The sequence below is a fragment of the Balaenoptera acutorostrata genome, chromosome 1 (assembly GCF_949987535.1).
Source record: "Balaenoptera acutorostrata chromosome 1, mBalAcu1.1, whole genome shotgun sequence".
Classification (NCBI taxonomy): domain Eukaryota; kingdom Metazoa; phylum Chordata; class Mammalia; order Artiodactyla; family Balaenopteridae; genus Balaenoptera; species Balaenoptera acutorostrata.
The window spans coordinates 86,630,760-86,652,742 of record NC_080064.1 but is presented as its reverse complement, the minus strand read 5'-3'; the positions used below and the strand labels follow the sequence as shown (position 1 = coordinate 86,652,742).

General features: G+C 34.0%; 1 protein-coding gene across 2 annotated transcripts in view; it reads left to right on the top strand.

The window, feature by feature from the left end:
• Positions 1 to 21,983, top strand: part of DPYD (dihydropyrimidine dehydrogenase) — an 808,008-nt gene that overhangs the window by 343,991 nt on the left and 442,034 nt on the right. For both annotated transcript variants that reach the window (XM_007169549.2, XM_057551077.1), the window contains exons 9-10: positions 9,914 to 10,021; positions 12,047 to 12,216. In XM_007169549.2, coding sequence (XP_007169611.1) covers positions 9,914 to 10,021; positions 12,047 to 12,216 — 278 coding nt within the window. The remainder of the gene's footprint in view (positions 1 to 9,913; positions 10,022 to 12,046; positions 12,217 to 21,983) is intronic.

Genomic DNA, 21,983 nt, shown 5'->3' with positions numbered 1-21,983 from the left:
GCACAGAAATGTATCATTTGAGTAAAGAACAAAATGCATAATTAAAAGATAAAAGAATTATATGGTAGCAAAACCAATATCTATGATTGTGAATTGCATTTTCTACGTGTAAAATTAAGTTTCAGCAGTATAGAACTGTACTATGCTTACTTGTCCACATAACAGTTCTATAAGGAAATGCATTTTTGTAATTCTTCTAATTTTAAAGATGAGGAAACTGAGGTTTAAAATTTAATGACTTAGGCATGAGCTTATAGCTAATAGCTAAAAAGTAGAGGTCAGGAGTCCATTAGAAGTCTTTTGATTCTGAATCAGGCAGCTCTCCATTGTTTCACAGATAATGCCTGGGGAGAATCAGGTAGATGCAGAAACAAGTTTCAGCAGCTGAGAGAGTCACCAAGCACATTTGGTGCATGGTCTTTATTTTAAGGCTTGCCACTTGCTTCCTCAGACTTGTATTGTTTCACTTTGCAGAGCTCGGAAGGCCAGAGCATACTTGGGTAATTCAGAATGATTCTTAGCTTTCATTTCAGTTTTAATCCATGACCTTAACTCTTGCATTGTGTTTCACTCTTTTTATTTCAGTACTATAGCAAAGGTTAGTTTGGCTTTAAAGAAAACAGTTTAACTGCATTATCTATTATAAATGCATGTTATATTAAAATTTTTTTACATAAAGTTTTTGATATACAGAATACTTTAGCCTCACAATATAGCTGTAAAATTCATTAGAACGATTACAAATAAAGAGGTTACCAGTACATATATTTAAGAATTTACTTGAGTAAAAAATTTAGAAGTACAATTAATAAATACCTTTGAGAAAGTAACTAATACAATACAATGAATGTATGGTACATTTACTGGTGATTAACACATTAGTAATACTTTTGAGATTACGTTTTTAAAGGGGTGTTCTCCCTTCTACAGAATGTGTGTTTACGGTGGCAGCTTTAATGCTGTTTCCTGCTGTGCAGTTCAATAAAGTATGGTTTTAGGTGGTTGGTTGAGGGTTTTTTTCGTAATGTATGTCGATGGAGATAAGTGTTTTAATTACTTTTTTAATGTCTGTGCTTTTGTATTTTTCTCCTCTCTTCTCTTTTATTTCCTGCTGTTGAGATTACTGCCTCATCTCCACAGCAGGTAGCTGTAGCAAATTTGTTTTCTTTGTAAGCCTGGTAGATTTATTTTGTAATATAACTGTTCCTTTTAAGTATTTTATTATTAATGATTTCTTTACTTTAGAATATAGTATACTTACATAGTCCTAAATAGTAATTTTCTAACACCATCTAAGAATTCCAGTCATTAAGAAAAAAAAATCTTTGCCTGAGGCATATTCTTTGAACTTTTTTGCTTACCCTTACTTCATGATGTGAGGATTAAAATTTAAGGAAATTGTTTTATAACAAAAGCCAAATGAGAATGAGAAACAGAGAAAAGAGAAGGGAGGAAAACAAATAGAAAAGGCCCAAAAGATAAAGCACACTTTAATAAATAATACCAAAAATCAAAAGGATATGTATAATTTTGTGACAGAAAAAGAAAATTACATTAACATATTTTTTCTAGAAGAGAGATTTTAATGAGATCTTATTTTTATATTAAAATTAAATTTTAATTAGTAAAATAACTTCTGCTAATTACAAGAAAATTGGATTACAAAAATATAAAGAAAAATAGTTCATCTTCTTTTTTTTGGTCCAGGATTTTGTTGTTTTGGTTCCTTCATATGTCCCTTTATATAGAAAGAACAATAGATAAGGTGGATCCTGAATATAGAAGTTATTTATCAGGAAAGTAAAAAAACACTCAAGGATATTTTATCCATCTTTGAGTTCTTGGACAATATTTTATTCATTAAAATAAGGTCTCTCTCTCTCTCTCTCTCTCTATTTTTTGCAAATATGTAAAAGGAGTAAAAATTATGAGACTACAAATGCATAGTGAACCTTATTCTCATTTTGTTATATGAAATTGCTAGATATTTTATTACAGATTAAAAATCCTCTAGAAGAATTTTAACCACTTAGATTCAATTTACTTCATATGTGTTGATCTTGTGAACACATTGCTTTATTAATATGTTTATATTGTCTGTCACCCACACAAACTCTAAATTGGAGCCTGATATTAAGCTCTAATATGAAATTTTATGAACTGATCTTGTTGGTATAATAGAACTTATACATATTTTCTACATGAAATCATAAAAGCAAACTGAAATACATTTGTAACTTCATAGGAATTATTACATTTGCTTACTTTATTCTCTTCTCCAATGCTTTTAAAATTCTACTGTTTTCATAATTAAATACAAAGAGAAGATCTTAGTTCAGCGTCTCTCCGATTTTCAAAATTGTATGAGTGTTCTTTACTCCTCTTAGTTCTGGATGTCATTATTGTTATATGTTTCTGTACAGAAAAATACCTTGTGTAATGGGAAAAAATATGATTTGAGATGGTGATTTCATTCATAACATTTTTTAAAAGTCTTCACCTTGTTATGCTCTAACGAATTATGTGATCCATACAGTTAATGCTTGTGGTCACATTGAGAGAGAGAGAGACTAGACAGCAGTTATACAGAACAGATATTTAATGGGGATTTGAAAAATCAATGAAATGAATACTATTGTGATATATGGTGATCTGATTTCATATGTGTTATATTGAATCACTCCACTCTTTCTGAATTCAGTCTGAACACTCAAGAGCTAAACGCATTTACAGTGGGTTGTCAGAAAAAGATGGGGAGTTTTATTGAGAAAAGAGTCACAATAGGGCATCATTGATCTGTTCTCTTTCTAATCCATATATAGATCCTAGAATGATAACCCTTATGGCACTGTTTTCCCTTGGAAGTAAATCCTTTGAGTCATATAAGTGATCTTTAAGTGACAGATGAAGAACTTTATAATCCATTGTGAAATTGTGGAATGCTTAGGCCCTTGAAAAGAATATTTTATTTCCATATTGTAATCTCAACTGTTTGGGCTTGATATCGAAATAGTTTACTTTTTCTAGTAAGTATATAAACACATATATCCATAATACATGTATTTATGAGTTATACCTACATTTACATATCTATATACAGCCATTTAAATATCTTCTTATGATTAATTGCAGTATCTTCTGTTTGTGAAAGTGTATACTATGAATCTTTTATAATGTGAGTCTTTATTTTCCATAGTTTTTTTTTTTTTTTCATAGTTTTTATATTTTACCCAAGACAGTAATAATGACTTACATTTGAATGTTGTTTTAGATTTACCAGAGTGCTTTTATGTGCACTTTTCCACCTCATTTCAGAACAACCCTGTACATAAGTCAGAGATATCTTTGTTCCAATCAAGGCAGTTAACTCGACTTACTGTGGTAATCATCTTGCAATATATACAAATACTGAATCTTTATGTTGTACACCTGAAACTAATATATGTCAATTATACCTTAATAAAACATAATTAGATAAAATAAAGGAATTTGACAGCCACAGTATTAAAAGTAATTTTACCCAAGTACAGCTAGAAAGTGGATATAATGAGACTAGAGCCCAGTTCTACAGACTCCTAGGTCAGTGGTCTCTGAGGCAGCATTTTAACTAACTGATGCAATTTGAATGATGCCTTAACCAATAGAGAGTCTTAACCTTGCTATTTCCTGGTCTTGAAGCACGTATGGTTTGCGTCCATTGTAGTCTGTAGAATGAATGAGGTTAGAGGAATACCCTTGTCTTACCACAGCCTTTCATTCTAACCAGTCTGTCCAACACTGACCGCTTAAATGTGCAACAGTGTGAATTGTGTATATTATGGATTAGATGAACATTTAATTTATGGCTATCCGAACGTATCCTTTCATTATATCAAACAAAGGCTTTTAGGGAGAGAATGCAAATAAAAGGAAACGTTTATTTCACATCTATGCAAAGAGCTTTACATATATTGTTTTCATTTTACTCTCCTAACAACCCTATGATGAGGCCGCTGCTGCCCAGAAAGAATAATTTACTTGCCCAAGGTCAATGGCTAGTAAGAGCTAGAATGAGAATTTTAACGCAGAAAGTCCGACTTAGAGGTTTCACTCTTATTCAGTACGCTGTATTTACAAATGATAGAAATAAGTCAGTTGGCATTAAGATATTTTAAAAAGATTTAATAAACAGAAATAAAGAAAAACAATGGTTACACAGGGACATTTCTTACAAAGACACAACTGCATAGCTGTGGTAGATAGCCTCGTGTCCCTTAGTGAGAGTTTGTTTAATGAATCCATGTTTAACCTTCACATGTTAATATTCTTCCTCATGCGGCACCATTCCCCAAACCAGGCTTAGCAATGAGGACTGAGATCACACAACGTGCTTTCTTCTTTGAGAAGACAGCAAAATCTCAGACACAAAAGTACTTGGAAAAGTGAAAAACTTAGGACATTTGCCATCAACTACATTTTGCTGTGCTCAGCCAGTACACTTGAGAATAGGACATAATCAGAGGGATTTTATATGTCTACTAAAATCTTCTTATTGAAAAAGCACTCGTGTGAAATAACAGGACGGTATACCTGCAGAGAGAGTTCAGAATACTAGAACATTGCCCATTTCTGTAAGCCAGGAACCTGAGGCAGTCTCACAATGTTCTGTGCTGTCTTCTCCACTTCTGTGGGATGTGTGAAGCTGTCTCCCGTGGCATGTCTATCTGATCACCATCTTCCGCACGACGGCTTAGCTGTCATTCAAGTGAATGCCTTCAAGAATGAGAGGCGTCACACAAATTGTTGCTCAATTCAATTAACACTGAAGGAGTGGACCCAGTGAAGTAACACATGCAGACATTATAAAATCTGAGAAATTCTTAAACACGTCCTACAATAGCTATGAAGACTCAGCCTTAGAAACTTATTCCTCGTCTGTTACTTACTAGATGATAACACAAAACAGAATATTTAATATCTTGTTAATGTTAATTGAAGTTGTGCAGAACTTAATGTGAGTACAAAGAATTTACTAAATACACTGCTGTTGTTTATTCTGTAGTTGTTTCAGAGGGAGGTGCTTTGGAAACAAAGCAAAGATACAGATTTCAAAGAATATCAAATATTGAAAAATAACCAGCAGATACCCAAGGGGAATGCACTTAAGAAGGAAGACATTTTAGAGAGGAATTGGGCTAGAGAAAAGAATCGCAAAACAAAGATGCAGCCTAGGAAAGCAGCCAGTCTTTTCTCTACCACTAGATTGGAACATTCTGTGTTGTATGCGTATCCATAGCCTTACAATGAAACTAAATACATATACGTTGAATGATTACTTTAGACATCACTTGTTATGTAGCAACACATTATAACAGGGCTTAATTATAACCTCATACATGGCAAAGGCAGCATGTTGAAGTTAAAGCATACACTCTACAGCCAGACCATCTAGGTTAGAAATTGACATTACTACTTACTTGTTCTATGACCTTCAGCAAAGTTACTTAATCTTTATGTGCCTCAGTTTCCTCATATCTAAAATGCAGATAATAATGCGAGTTGTCTTATAGAGTTGTTTTGAGCATTAAATGAGTTAGTATATAAAAATCACCTACCTATATGTCAGACACTTAGAACAGTGCCTATAAGTAATCAATACATGTTAAGTTAGATTTTCTGTAGTATAAGCAACATTTTAGTTCTTTCTTTTCTTTTTGGAGAACTGGAAAATGATAATCTTTCAGTACTTCTTAAGAAGGTGTTCCTTTGTATAAATGCATGCTGAAACACCAAAAACTTCAGTAACTATTCTAGGGGAACAAAGAAACTATCTGGCCTTCTTGAAAAACAAAGAACACTATACGTATACTACCCTGAGCTGTTTTGTTTGTCAAATCTTTGTCAATTTCTCTTTATTCATAATCCTCCTTCTTCCCACTGAAAGGTGAATTAAAAAGTCATTTCAGTGTCATTTTGAAATCATCCTGGTATAGACATATACCTTATTTATTAATATACCTACTCTCAGGGAAATCTTCCTTTGATAGATGGGTATTTGCAAGTTTCATTATCTTTCATATTTCACTTAAGGTTGCTTCATTTTTCTTCTTTTGTAGCACTTTGTTTAAATTTGCTAACGTTTTAATACTTTACTTTGATTTAAGCTTTTTTCTTCCTTGCCACAAGATGTGGAATTTGAAAAAAAAATTATAAACTACAGAATAATAAACCTATCATAATATTAATAGATAGTGTTTATTGAGCATTCACTATGTGCCAGGTCCCAATGCTTTATATATATATGTATGGATAGATAGATAGATAGATATTCCTTTAAGTCGCACATCTGTGAGAGAAGAGAAATATAATTATTATCTCTGTTTTAGAAATGCAGAGGTGGAAGATCAGAGCAATTAATGAATTGTTTCAGGGCTCTCTCGAAAGATAAAGCCTTTAAGAGATATATAAAATAGATGAATAGGTAGATAGATAGATAGATAGATTGAGTGGTATGATTTATTTCAAGGAATTGGCTTTTGCAATTGTGGGAGCTGGCAAATCTAAAATCTGTAGGCCAGGCCAGCAGACAGACAGAATTTCTTCTTTCTTAAGGAAACCTCAATTTTTTTCTTAAGACCTTTGGACTGATTGGATGAAGCTTATCCAGATTATTGAGGTAATCTCCTTTACTTAAAATCAACTGATTATAGATATTAACCACATCTATAAATTGCCTTCACAGTAATACCTGGATTAGTGTTTGATTGGATAATTTGATGTGTGTACTCAGCTATGTACACATAAAACTAACAGTCATAGGAACTTACAGAAGATCACAATCAGATAAATGGGAGAGGTAGAACTCACACCAAACTCTGTCTGATGACAAAGACCCTGTTCCTAATCACCCAGCAGCATCATGGTTAGCAGAGAATAGGGTACTTCTGCCAGCTGGGCTGGACTGCCAAAGAGTATGTGAGCAGAGCTTCAGATACATGGTCCTAATAGATGATCTGCCACCCAGGTAGGGGAGAAGGGCTCCGTGGACACTGGGAATCTAAAAGTGAGCATGACTTGAGGTGTGGCTAAATAGGCTGCAGAGATAACCCAATCATAATCATCCCATCCAGTTACTGGCTCATTTTTCCTCTCCTCAAGCCAGTATCTATAGGTCAGAACATTTAGCTGGTGCCCTCTTGAACATTTACAGGGAGAATCTGACCCAGTAAATGTTAAATTCATTACAGTGATAAATGCAGAGTGGGGTGAAAGCACAGGAAACTCAGTTGTCCTTGTCAGTGTATGATTCAAGTGAAAAACTGAAGTTTAAATTTTACCAAAGCTTTTTTCTTGTGAAATAATTCTTGCAGGAGAGAAAAAGTCATCTCTATGGGTCAGGCGGTGTGTTTAATACGAATGCCTTGCATTTCTTTATATAACAGTTATTTTAGCAGTGGGTCTATAGAAAATAAGCACAGATGTAAATCTCCCTTTTACCTTAACCATGGCAAGTAATGAAAAAGTTCAGATTAGGAATTAGTAAAGGAAGGATCTTAGACTTCATTACCAGAAACTGTAAAATTCTTATCCACCACTTACATTCTCTGTGCTTTGTTTTTGATCTGTCTTGAAGGTTTTTGCTTATCATATCACCTTGAAATTGCAAAACCCTTCACATTGTTTTCCTTGTTGTGGTTTTTTAACAGGAAAATGGGAAAATGAAGTACCATAGAACATATGTAATCTCTATAGTATAGTAATATGAAAGGGGAGACAGGTCCTTATTATTTAAATATGTATTTATATATATATATATATATAAAATGATACATGTTGGTTTGACTAATCAAATGTAGCTTAAACTACAATCATCTTTTAATAGCTTTCAAGAAAAATTGTTTTGTCATTAGACTCTTCAAGTACATATTCAGCTATATTTATGTAACTGTAACCACCCCCATCTCAGTCCTTCGAAAAGAATTGCATTAATATATATAACCACACATTTATGTAATAGTTTCCATGTTACAAATAGACTAAGAGATATTCCTCCGTGTCAGAAAATGAAGAAATAAAGTTATCCCCGTTTTGTTTATAGAGAAGCCAGAGCAAAGACCAGTCAAATGACTTGCCTAACTTTCTTAGATAATTAAAATAATTTTAAAAAATGGTCTTAAAATAACCTAAAAACAAAGGGCAAATCTTTTGGGGGGAGGAAATGAAAGAGGTGCTAGACAGGAAAGAAAAATGTTTGATTTAATTTGAAGGGACAGCAGTGGTTTATTGCTGGCTACGCACTCAATCCACCAGCACCTTCAGTTTTCAGGTCAGATACAGTATCAACCTTATCGCACACAACAAAACTCATCTCCTGGGCCATGCTTTTTACTCCGTGTGTCTACCAGCAACTACCATTCGCTTTCATTTAACTATGAAATAAGCTCCTGTTTCTCTGGAATGGCCTATTGGTAGACTGAGATTTGGATAGTAAATAACATTAAACTATAAATTTCCCCCTTATGGAATTGAGATGAAAAGCTTTCCTGTAGTGGGGTGAAAGCTATCAGATTTGCTTCATTTGTAGTTTGAAAACATTTTAACCAGCTATTCATATTCTTTTCAAAATGTTGGCAATTATTTCCTAATTAGTTGATACATGCATGTTATAGAACATTTGGAAAATAAGGAAATAATTTTTAAAAACCCACAATATCCACAATCTCACCACCAGAAATGATTACAGTTCAGATTATATAGTTTATATATTTTTATAAAACTTAAATCATACTATACACAGTGTTTTATGTCCTGCTAGTTTATTTAACACTGTATTTTGACTACAATCTGTTACCACATTTTTCAAATGTTTGTTTTAATGGCTGCATTTTGTTCTGTCATGTTTTTCATCTCTTAAAGTAAAACTGGATTATTCATTCTGTTGGCATTTTGATATTCCTCCACCCTTTCTCTCCCTCTCTTATCTTTTTTTTCCACTGACCATTTTTGTACATCAAACCTTTATTTGCATGTCTTAGTATTTTCTTATGATAGATTCAAAACTGTTTTTTAGAATTAGATACCAGTTTCTACCAAATTTCTACCAAAAGAGCATAACAAATCCCATCTTTAACCTTGCCATATAGTGTAATTTTCTTAAACCCTTTACTTTTTAATAGAGGAGAAATCATATCTCATTGTTTTAACTTGCAGTTCTTAAATTACTAGGGGATTTAAGATTTTTGGTGCTTATAAACTATTTATATTTTTTGTTATCCCAATTTTTGTTACCCTTTGTTTATGCTTCTATTGAAAAGTTAATATGTTCCTCATTAAAACTGAGAAATGTCTTTATATAGAAAAGACATTTTATTTGTTAAAATATTCTTCTAGCTAATCACTTGGCATTTAATTTGTTTATAATATTTTTGAAGTGTAAAACTAGCTGAATTTTTGTGGTAAAATACTTTTTTTTCTTTCGAAATTTTTTAGTCTTTCCTCCCCCCCTACCCCCTTAGAAAGACCTTCCATATTCAGGAACTAGATAAACATATATCCATATTTTCTTTTAGGTTTTGTGATGAATTTTTTATATTTAGCACTTTAATACACCAGAAATTTATTTTTATTTATGACATGAGGAAAGAATATAACCTGATTTTCCCCTTAACACTATATGTGAGTATCCATGTTTCTGTATATGTACATGTGCACATGAATGTGTGATTTATGATGTATTCTTAGTTATGTATTAAAGGTATACTCTGAGGTCTGTTACATTGTGTTATGTACATTCTTTTATGTTAATTTGGTTATAGATTTTTTTCCTCTAAGAACCACATTATCTTAATGATTACAGCTTTCTACTTTCTTTCTAATAGTCGGTAGGAAAAGTCACTCCTCCTGCTAATGATATTTTATAAATTTTTTTACTTAGGTTTGCCAGAACCCAAAAAGGATCACATCTTCCAAGGCCTGACACAGGACCAGGGGTTTTATACATCCAAAGACTTTCTGCCACTTGTAGCCAAAAGCAGTAAAGCAGGTATCACATATTGTCTTCTGTTCCTAATGTTACCTATGTTGTTATGTGTATTATGAATGTATATTAAGTCCAGGCTCAGTAGGAAATTGTCCAGATCTCCAATGCATCCTTTTATAACACCAATGTAAAATGAAAAAAAAAATCTGATATTACTGTTAGCCAGAATCATCTATCTGTCCATCCTCCCAATCAAACATCATCATAAGGATTTTTCACTGTGTTATATACAGGTCTAAACTGCATTATGAAAAGTTGCTTCAAAATAAGAGTGCCCTTAACAAACATCAGAAGATGTTCTTAAAAGAAAAGGCAGGAACTTCACTTTGGGCACTGTTTTATTTTTTTGTTTAAAATAGGACAAGTGACCATGTCTTCCATGATTTGTATCCACACCAGCAGAAAGATTCAGTCTCTTCTTGAACCACAGTTTTATGAAATTAAAATAAAACACTTCGATGGATACCCTAATACCTAGTCTCTGTGTGAAATCACTTCACACACCAAAGGAAGAACAACTGGAAGCTATGCCTGTCCTCTGCTTTGACTGGGCTAGAGTCATCGTCTTAGTGTTAAAGAAGCTATAATATATTCCCTAAAACCCGATAGTCAAACTCCTTTAAATATATATTTTTAAAGAATTCTGGGGCTTCCCTGGTGGCGCAGTGGTTGAGAATCTGCCTGCTAATGCAGGGGACACGGGTTCGAGCCCTGGTCTGGGAAGATCCCACATGCCGAGGAGCAACTAGGCCCGTGACCCACAACTACTGAGCCTGCGCGTCTGGAGCCTGTGCTCCTCAACAAGAGAGGCCGCGATAGTGAGAGGCCCGCGCACTGCGATGAAGAGTGGCCCCCGCTTGCCACAACTAGAGAAAGCCCTCGCACAGAAACGAAGACCCAACACAGCCATAAATAAATAAATAAACAAAAAAAAAAAAAAAAAAGAATTCTGAACTTCAGATAGTCTAACATCAATTACACATGGAAAAGATAAGAATCTACATTTATTCTCCTAAAATTGAAAAAGATAAGAAACTTTCTCTCTTAGATCAATCTGTAGAACTTTACAGCTAAAGTTGTGTACCATCTTCGTCCTCTTCCTTCCAAGAGAACATGATGCTTGCTAGGGAAGATCATTGTACACATAGCATGTATTTGAGAATTACAAAAGGCTAATTATGTAATCCCAAATACAAACTCTTTCAAGCAAAATGATTACGCTATCTGTGGTGCCATTTCAAAAATTATAGTAATTTATCTTGTCAACAGTTTTATTTAATCCAATAATACAGCGCTACCTAATACATAACGAACACCTGCATTTTACTTTTTAAAGAATCTTCGTATGGGCATCAAATATTCATATAAATGCTGTTGAGAAATGTTCACTTGGAGAGTCATATTTCTCTTATTGCTCAGTTTTACAAACAAAACCAGGAAAAAAGCAGTAAAAGGGAGGAAGTTTTATTTTAACTATTTCAAGAAAATAGTTCTCAGAAATTCTTCAGTTACATAAAGGGAACATGTTCAGCATGTTAATTTTCAAAATTTACTAAATATACTATGCAGCAGGACTATATGTTAGAAATCTTATAAGATGATTTCTAAATAAAATGTTTTAATGAAATACTGCAGATTATTAACTCAGATCACAAGGATCACTTTTTTTCTTCTAACAAACAAATTTAATGACAATAAGTTAAAAATACATATCACAACTTTGACAGAGAGTTTAAATTGATTGATTCCAGTTTATTATGACCCACACTCTTCAAAATGTGTTATAGCTATCCTTCTAGAAGGAAAAAAAGAAGTTAAAGGTATTGACTATGAAATTACATGTATGAGCATATTTTTAAAGTGGGAATAAAACTGTCTTTCAATGAAGCAGAATAATTTGATAGTGACACTCCATCCTCGAAAACTGCAAGATGCAATTTTACACTGCTTTGAGTACAAGTATCTTTTGAGCTGTCATGCAGAAATGGTTTCTCTACTTGAAAATGGGGTCTTCCTTTCATCATTCAGGAATGTGTGCCTGTCACTCTCCATTGCCATCGATACGGGGAGCCGTGATTGTACTTGGAGCCGGAGACACAGCTTTCGACTGTGCAACATCCGCTTTACGTTGTGGAGCCCGCCGAGTGTTCATAGTCTTCAGAAAAGGCTTTGTTCATATAAGAGCTGTCCCTGAGGAGGTAAAGTGGAACCATCAGAAAATATGGAGTTGTCATGCAACAAATTTTAAAAGATGTAACTGTTAATGTGCAGTCTCCTAGTTTAAATCATTAGAATGTTCTTCAGATTGTGAGACGCACATTTAAAAATTTCTGGGTTACCCATAGTTGCTTTTTCTAGTACAGACATTCAAAGTAAAAGAAAATTATTTTATAATACTGATTTGGATACAATTAGAAGTTTATCTTTGTCAATACACAAGGGCTTCTTATTCTCAGGGTTAATATCTTTGAAAGGTACTGTATTTAACTAGTAACAGTGGAATGTGCTAAGTCTTGCATATCCAAATACTAGATACTCTTCACAAAATATATGGATATTAATTAGGAGAATGTGGTAATTAGAGACATTCGGAATTTTCCATAAGTCTAATTTACAAGCTGCATTCATATATATATATATATATATATATCATACTTAGTTAATTCATTCTGCTATGAAGGCAGTAGAACAAAGAGGTTTCCATTTATTTCTTAAAAGAGCTCTAACATAAGCATTATTTAGAATTAATAATTAGTTAACTTACTAAAAATGACAGATTTAAAATCATTTCATTCTAACAGGTGACTGGTGACTAATCTTGGGTGAAACATCAGCTGGGTACATGCACCACAGACTTCTCAAATTTTAACATTAAGGAAGATAATGCCTTATAAAGGGTATTAGTTCTGAGAACAAGAACCAAATGTATTTATAGAAAGATAAATTACTCATTTTATCCAAATCAGTATTATGAATTTGATTTGCTTTAGAATGCCTGAACATATTTGGAGTCTGTATTCTAGGCAAGAATTATAACTGTAGTCAATAGGTAATTTGTCACATATAGACTAACCACATTACAGATTAATCTCACTAAAATATCAGAGTCACCACTGGTTCATGACTGAGTTAAAAATGTCAACTTTATTCTCCAGGTTTTTCTCTATCCACTCTACCCTTTCAGACTTTTCCAAAATCCAAGGTGGAGATAGTCTTGTAATCATAGGAGTTTTTTCTGGAGCACCATTTTATTTTACTTATTTTTTATTTATTTATTTATTTATTTATTTAAACATGTTTATTGGAGTATAATTGCTTTACAACGGTGTGTTAGTTTCTGCTTTATAACAAAGTGAATCAGTTATACATATACATATGTCCCCATAACTCTTCCCTCTTGCGTCTCCCTCCCTTACACCCTCCCTATCCCACCCCTCTAGGTGGTCACAAAGCACCGGAGCTGATCTCCCTGTGCTATGCGGCTGCTTCCCACTAGCTATCTGTTTTATGTTTGGTAGTGTATATATGTCCATGCCACTCTCTCACTTTGTCCCAGCTTACCCTTCCCCCTCCCCGTGTCCTCAAGTCCATCCTCTAGTAGGTCTGCATCTTTATTCCCGTCTTGCCCCTCTTGCCCCTAGGTTCTTCTGACCATTTTCTTTTTTTTTTTTAGATTCCATATATATGTGTTAACATACGGTATTTGTTTTTCTCTTTCTGACTTACTTCACTCTGTATGACAGTCTCTAGGTCCATCCACCTCACTACAGATAACTCAGTTTCGTTCCTTTTTATGGCTGAGTAATATTCCATTGTATATATGTGCCTCATCTTCTTTATCCATTCATCTATTGATGGACACTTAGGTTGCTTCCATGTCCTGGCTACTGTAAATAGAGCTGCAATGAACATTTTGGTACATGACTCTTTTTGAATTATGGTTTTCTCAGGGTATATGCCCAGTAGTGGGATTGCTGGGTCGTATGGTAGTTCTATTTTTAGTTTTTTAAGGAACCCCTCCATACTGTTCTCCATAGTGGCTGTATCAATTTACATTCCCACCAACAGTGAAAGAGGGTTCCCTTTTCTCCACACCCTCTCTGCAGCACCATTTTAGGCATCAATTAGTGCAATCTTATCATGGTACAAATAAAAAGAAAACAGCTGTACTGGAGTAAAGTGACTTGCCTAAGATAAAAAAAGACAGAAGCTAATTTGATTCATCTTTGTCTCCTCATGCATAGCATAGGACCTCAGCAAATAATAAGTACTTGAGCAATATGTTTTGAACTAAATATTTTAAATCTTATTTTTCTAAATCTAAAGTCAGAGAAGTTTTCATTATGAAAGGCTGCACCTTGAAAGTTGGAAGGGAAGACACCCCTGAATGACAATGTCAGTTTACTTCATACTTTATATTATAGTCATCTTCCATTGGCAAGGGTCACTAGAAATGAGTAGTGGCTATTTCTTCTGCATAAGTAGAACACACATAGACACACAAAACGAGACCAGATAATTAATTACTTGAGAAGGTAGAAGTTTTGTTTGCTTGTTTGTTTTTTTGTTTGTTTAATCAACCCACATTTATTGAGCATCCACTGTGTATCAAGCACTGCTTTAGGCAATTGGAATACAGCAGTGAACACATCAGATAGAAATTCTTGCCCTCATGGAGCTCATACCTAGTAAGGAAAGACACTCAACCAAACAAATTGTCACATAAATGTATGTTGAACAGTGGTTAATGCAATGGAGAAAATAGTTAAAATAGGAGTAAACAAAGTGTGAATTTGGGGAGAGGGTGTGGTGGAAGAGGAGACAGGACTTGCCATTTTAAATGGGGTGGTCCAGGAATGCCTCTCTAATATGATGACTTTGGGGATAGAGATGAAAACATTGAGGGAATGTAAACATTTGGGAGAAAAAGGTTCCATATCAAGGTAAATGCATTCATCCTTGATTGAGGAAGGCTCTTGGACTTCTAGGAATAGGGGAAAAAAAAAAAAAGTCAGCGTAACTGGAACAGAGTATGAGAGCATAGTATGTGGCAGTATATGGTGAGGTCTTGTAAGTGTTCATAAGGTCTTTAGTTTTTACTGAGTGAAAGAGGAAACAACTGAACTGTTTTGAGCAGACAAACATCAAGATCTGAGTTAAATTTTAAAAGGACTGCTCTACTGATAATTGAGTACGGGGGATTGGGTCAGAAGCAGGGAGGCTATTCAGGGGCTAATTGTTAAAGCGGCTGGATTATAGGAACGAAAGGATCAGAGTCCAGGCATGGCTCAGTCAGAAGACCAAAGCTTGGTGGGATGAACTGTGTTTATCAAAGTATTGGGAGGAAGCAATGGGTTGGTGGGATAACTTGTCGTAAGCCTGCAGTTGAGCTTAGTAGAACTCAGGCGGATCTGGGGCTTAATTAAAACTAGAAGAACAAACGTTTGGATGTTTATTGTTAGCTTACAAGAAACTAAAATGTTTACATGGTCTTGAAACTACTGAGCTGTGAGCTCTATGAGAACAGTGCCTTGATCATCACTTTTTTCTTCCCCTGCCTAGCACAATCGATGCCACATAAGAAGTGTTCAACAAATAATTGTGGAATGAATGTTTTCTGGAGAGAATAAGCATCCAGGGCTTCTAGCATTAAAAAGGCTCATAGTTTCCAAGTTAGATAAATGTAATTACTTGATTTGGTATACATCAAAGAGGCCCAAGACATGGTAGTGCTAACACTTATGAAACTGGTAAGTCAATATCATGTATCTACTTCAAGATACAGGTTTTGAAAGAATGTTCTCAGACAAATTTTCAACCTATATGAAGAATTTAATATCAAACCCAATTTCTTTGTATTTCTTCTATTCCTCCTATGCTTTCTACCCCCAGTACACACAAACTGCAATCACACTGGTTTCTTTGAAGTCAATGAAGATTGACATTTAGAGTTTTTCTCAAATATGTATATTGTTTATTGGACTTTGGCTCTTTGATGGAATTTGGAAATAACATAATTTGTCTGTTGGTAAAAGGCCTTACTGTCAGGCATGTCAGCATGTATATATCCAAAGCTGTGGTCTAATTCTCAAATGATTTTTGAAGGGGGAGGGAAATACAGAACAATATAAAGTTTTCTCATCATTTAGTGGCAAATATGAATTATTACATAGGCCAGTTAGACTTAACAAGGAATTGTTACATGGTTAGTAACAAAGAACCATATAATTAGATCCAGAAATGTTTTAATCTACTAAGTTAGGAGGCACCACTGATAGATTCTGCAGTGACAAGTGCATCCCATTTCTCTAATGCAGAGGTTTTCTTACTTCAGTGTGCATCAAAATCACCTGGAGGGCTTGCTCAACACAGCTTGCTGGGCCCTAGTCCCAATTTCTGACTGAGTAGCTTTGGGATGGGCCTGAGAATGTGCATTTTTAACAAGTTCACTGGTGATGTTGAGGCTGCTGATCTGCTGCTCTAGTGTACCATCAATGTGGCTTCCAGCTGTCTAATTAGAGCCATAAGCAGTGTGGTGTTTGGGGGCACTTTCCATCTTAGTTAAGGAAGCATTAATGCTACAGGATATAAGGTTTGATGAAATGAAGATATGGAGGCATCATCAGCATATTGACGTAATTCTGATTCCAAATGTCTTTCAGTCTCCCTTGTGGCCTCACACACATGCTAAATAGGACGCTACTGACAAACTAGCACTGCTCAGCCATGGGTCCTTAGGGAAACCAGCCAATCATTCAGCACTGTCCTCTAAGAAGATGAGGGAAAATCTGTTAATAATTCCCTCCAGAACTTTCTGCAAGCTTAAATAGGTGAGATTAAATTTCACAGGATAACAGAATCCCCAAAAATGCTGGTATTAAAAGTTGTTGACAGATCAGATAGAACTGCAAGAATGCTTTAGGCAGTTGGGAATCCCTAGAAGGAGGCATGAAGGTCAGGACTCAACAGACCCTCTTGAGTTGATAAATTTAAAGGATAAGGTTAGGGAAGGACTTTGTAGTTCTTATTAATTATTACTGAGAAGAATATGGTACAAAATTTTTTAATAGCATAGTCCCACACACAGAGAACATACCAAGAATCTATTGTTCACACAGTCAATTTCCCAATGGCAGCAAAACATGACAGGTCTTTAATTCTGCTACATTTTAAACGGGCTCTCTATCTTACTCCCTAGCACCCCCTGGCTTCCCCCCTGTTTATTTGCCAAAATGATAACTGATTTAACTTTGATGATGCCTGTTTCTATGTATTTTAGCTATTCAGATGGTCAACTATTTTGATAATGCTACTTTATTATTTTTAATAATAAAATAACAGAACCAGATTGCCTGGTCTGTTAGTCAAAAATTTCTTCAACTATTATTACAACTCTGAAATAACACATCTTAGTGTGAAAAAATATACCTTTTAATTGAATCCTTCTGGTACCACACAGCATGCCCCATTATAGATCATTCATGTGGCATGATCCGTAGGTCTCCCCTCAGATATTTTTAATATCAAATAATCATGTTAAAGCTACATCCATAGATACTTTCATCATCTAAATATGGCTAGCTAAACATTTCCTACCAGTAGCTAACGTTTTCTAGTTTTTTAGTTATGAGAGATATGACCGTGGGACTATTTTTAGAAAATAAACTTTATAAGGTGGCAAATTTAATTTTACTTAGTAAGGATGATGCTTATAGCAGCTCTTCAATATTTGTCACCTGCACATCATTTCGGTTGACGTTCTCCATGGAAGGTAATCAGAGACCTGTTAGCATGGTTGGAGATATGAAGGTACCTGCAAACAAACACACACACACAATTGTCCCCAGGAACACAAAGTTAATTAATGGTAGTTAATGACTCCCTTGGTACTAAGATATTAAGTATGCCTTTAATAATTTATGATGATGTGGGAATGACATTCCAAGGATCTGTATGTGTTTACATTTTGAAAAGCCTGAAATTTCAGTGTAGTATGAGAGGTAGAATGGAACAGTCAAAAAGGAATTAACTAAAAGTTGAAGTACTTGGTTCTAGGTTATATATTCTAGTCTGATGTGCCCATCTGTAAAATCAGTGTTATAACTATGCTTCTCAGAGTTCCTTCTATTTCCCCAAGTTCTGTATTTTGAACATTTAGAGAAAGATCTGTGAATGATACGGAATCTGGACAGGAAGGCTTTATCTCTTCATAGAATGAGAGCAACTCTGTACTGAAAATTTTAGCAATATCTATAAATATTACACTTGAAACGAGTTGCAATTAATGTTTCCTCAGTCAGTTGGTGAGGTAAAATCTGCTGCACTCAAGACATGGATATCAAAGAAGCTGACAGGTGTGGTTGTCAGAATTCTACACTACATGTGATAATTCAGATGGTGAGTGGAAAAAAAGGACTGTAAGTAGGCCAGGAGCCAACAAATCCTGTGCCCATTCATGATTATATATTCTAAATGCTTAATTATTTTCAAAAATCCCAAGGGGGTGGCTGCATTGTGTTGACTTAGGAATATCTGTAGAGCCTTAGGAATATCTGTAGAGCTAAAAACTATGTACCTTTTTTTACCAACTTTCCAATGTACATATATATACTATATATGTGAAAAAAATATATATACACATACATACACACAGATTCATTAACAGTGAACATTTTAAACTGGTATCAAGTCACTATCAAACCTTATTAAATAATGATATTTTGTTATTACTCTATTAAACTTTATGTTGCTATTACTCTATTAACTTTTATGTGAAATTTAGAAGCGCCTCTCCCATTAATAATATTCATCTCAGCTTTCCAATATCTTCTTTTCTTATATATAAATTGAAAATATTAAAAATTAATTTGTATAATTTTTTAAACACATGTTTGACATGCATACAATTTAAAAGATAAAAATAAATGAAAAACACGCATGGATTAATGCAAAAACCAAAAAAAATTGTCATTCTTTTTAAAGTGATTTTTTTTCTCTTAAGAGGTGAGCTCATCCTTCAAGGTCTGCTCTAAATGTCATTTTCTCTTTGAAGCCTTCCTTAATCCCATTCTAATTAGCCTCTCCCTCCTGTGAGACCTTATATCTCTTTATGCTTCCTATATTAGAGCACTTACCGCATAGGGTAGTTATTACTTTATACTCATCCCACAAATTAAAGTGCAGTCTCCTTCAAATGGATTGGCTCATTCAACTTGGGTCTGACTGAAAGTATAGAATAGTGCTTGATCCAAGACAACAGATCAACGAAGCATGTTGAATAAAATATTTTAGGGACATTGAAAACCTTATAGGAAGACTTTAAATGAATATGAAATATTCAAAATATATAATTTATATTTATATATATACATATACCTCAAAATTACTTCTGAGAGCTTTTAAATAAGTAGTTATTTTATTTAATTATTTATATTTTAATTTAAATTTTTAAAATGTATTATATTACAATATCTACCTAGTATTAAAAGTAGATTGAAAAATGTTAATTGTTCCTGGTCTTCAGTCTCTTAAAAAATAGCTGAGAATTTTTTTAAAAAAAAGGAAAAAAAGAAATTCAACCAAGCAATGTATGAAACCAAAGGAAAAATGAATAAAAAGTTGTAGAATCAGAGAGGATTAACGAGTTGCATAAAACAGAGGATCCTGATTTGTACAGAATTTATATGAAGAGGCATTTCAAGATGGAAGAAGGTACTGCAAAGGCACCAAAGTTATGCAGAAGGTAATTTTGTGAGATACTCCAATAGCCAGGAATGCTTGACTGTAGCAAAATCTAAGATGAGGAACAATAAGAGCTAGTCAGATTTAAGAAAATGTTGTCAATCATAAATGAGTAATGTTTAAAAATACCCTCTTCTTGTTAGAAAAGATGTATTTTATGATACCTGTGCAAAGGCATTTTAAGCCTATAAATTATGCATGCATTGCATTTCTGGTTTTTGCAGCTCAGTCATGACACAAAATAGTTAAGGGGCAACTATATTAAATGTGTAGTACAACTCTCATGTGAAGAAATGTTTCCTTCTGTTCAAGATTCTTCAATTTTAAAAGCTTAAAATTAAAAGAAGCCAAATGCTTGTAACACCATAGGAGGTACTAAAAGAAGGAAACTCAACTTGTGGTTTCAGCAAACTTTTTTGCCCAAGAAAAGAATAATTGCAGAATTAGCTTGTAGATTCCAGAGAGTGGTAAGCATATCAAAATTGCTCTGCATTCCACCACAGACTGAGTCTGTATAAACCAAAAAGTACAAAATACATTAGGAAGTTTTTAGTAAATTAAAGATGAGATCAAGAGTGGATCGTCAGAGTTTACTGACTCTTTCTTTATCTTCCTTCGTCTCCTTGGTAACCAAAATAACCAGAAGATTGGATTGTGAAATCAAACTCATATGAATTAGAGATATAACTTGCATCGAGCTTTATAAATAATTTCAAGGATATAAGTAAACATGAAGTGTGGGGTAAACAAGAAGAGGTGAAGACCGCTAGTACAGTTCTCCAGGTCCCATCCTGCTGCATCAGGGTGTGCTTTTATCCAGAATAATGTAGGGTCTCTAAGTAACATTTGTAGCTCCATCACTTACACAAAAAGAAGCAGTTTTAACTATAAAACATCTCCAGTTTATACTCAGATAGCTACATAGTTTATTTGACTCTTTAGAGAGAGCCTTGCTGTATAAATCCATATTTCCCAGGTTTTGTTTACCATAGCAGTCCTAGACTAGCAGGTATATCTTGCCAAAAGCTTTACGCAGATAAGGGCTCTCCCACTTGCAAATGCTGGTTGATAGTTTGTTTTCCATTAACATGTTTACAAGGGGATTTAACCAGGTCACTTTCCTTTCTTTCTTGAGATTAACTCTTTTACTGTCCTACATCTTCCCTCACCAAAGGAAGATAATCTATTCCATACCAGAATTTCTCAGTAACTAATTCCTCCTCATCCTTCAAGATTAGTTTATGCTGTATCTTTTCCAGGCTGACCTTTCTTGACCTGCACAACTGCTGTGTAAAATGCCCTTTTATCTGTCATTAGAACAGAAGGTGTTTATATGTTATCACACAATATAATTGCAGATTTGTCTGCCTCTATGAGATTTTTGAAAGTAGGGATTATTTTATTAACTGCAGCACCTAGCACCATTTTTGTACATAATAAGTACTAAATAAATGTATGGTAAATTTATAAATTAATTGGACTCATTATGTAGTATGAATAAATTTAACAGTGATGAAATAAAAGATAATATTGTCCAGGATTATCACTGGCCAAAGCAGACTACCAGACAATTTTGATTTGAAATACCATCTCTGAGGTCCTCATGTTCATACAGAATTGATAACTTGTTAAATGTCTAGCTATTAGAGGATAATCTTTACAAAGAATATAGTTTCTTCATATCGTTTCTCAAACTTTGGCAACTAGAATTTAATGTATGCTAGTTTTGAATTCTGCTAATTATGGTTTATAACCTATGCTTACTTTGCCTATATGCAATCTAAAAATGAGTTGACATCATGCTTTTAATTATAGTGAATTAAGTTGTTTCATAATTTCCACAGTATGATGCCTGTAATATTAATCAGACCAAATCATCACATTACATAAAGTTAATCATTAAAATGATGATCATTATTGCATGTTATAGCACTCTATTTTTATTTCACTCTGCATCAACCACATATTTTCTCTGAATATGGAGATAAAAATCAAAGCTAAGAAGTGTTTTTTTTTTTCACTTTCCTCATACAGTATGAAAAGAAAGTAACAATTTGATTTATTGAACCTCAAAAATGGAACCTTATAGATGCTTTTGTCTTTTATTCCCTTGAGTAATTATTGGTGGAGAAAAAGACAAGAGATATTTGTATGTTTGCTTGATGTACCAGTTGTTCCTCATGAGAACAGGCTCCATCAAACAAGTAAATAAATACGTGTGCCA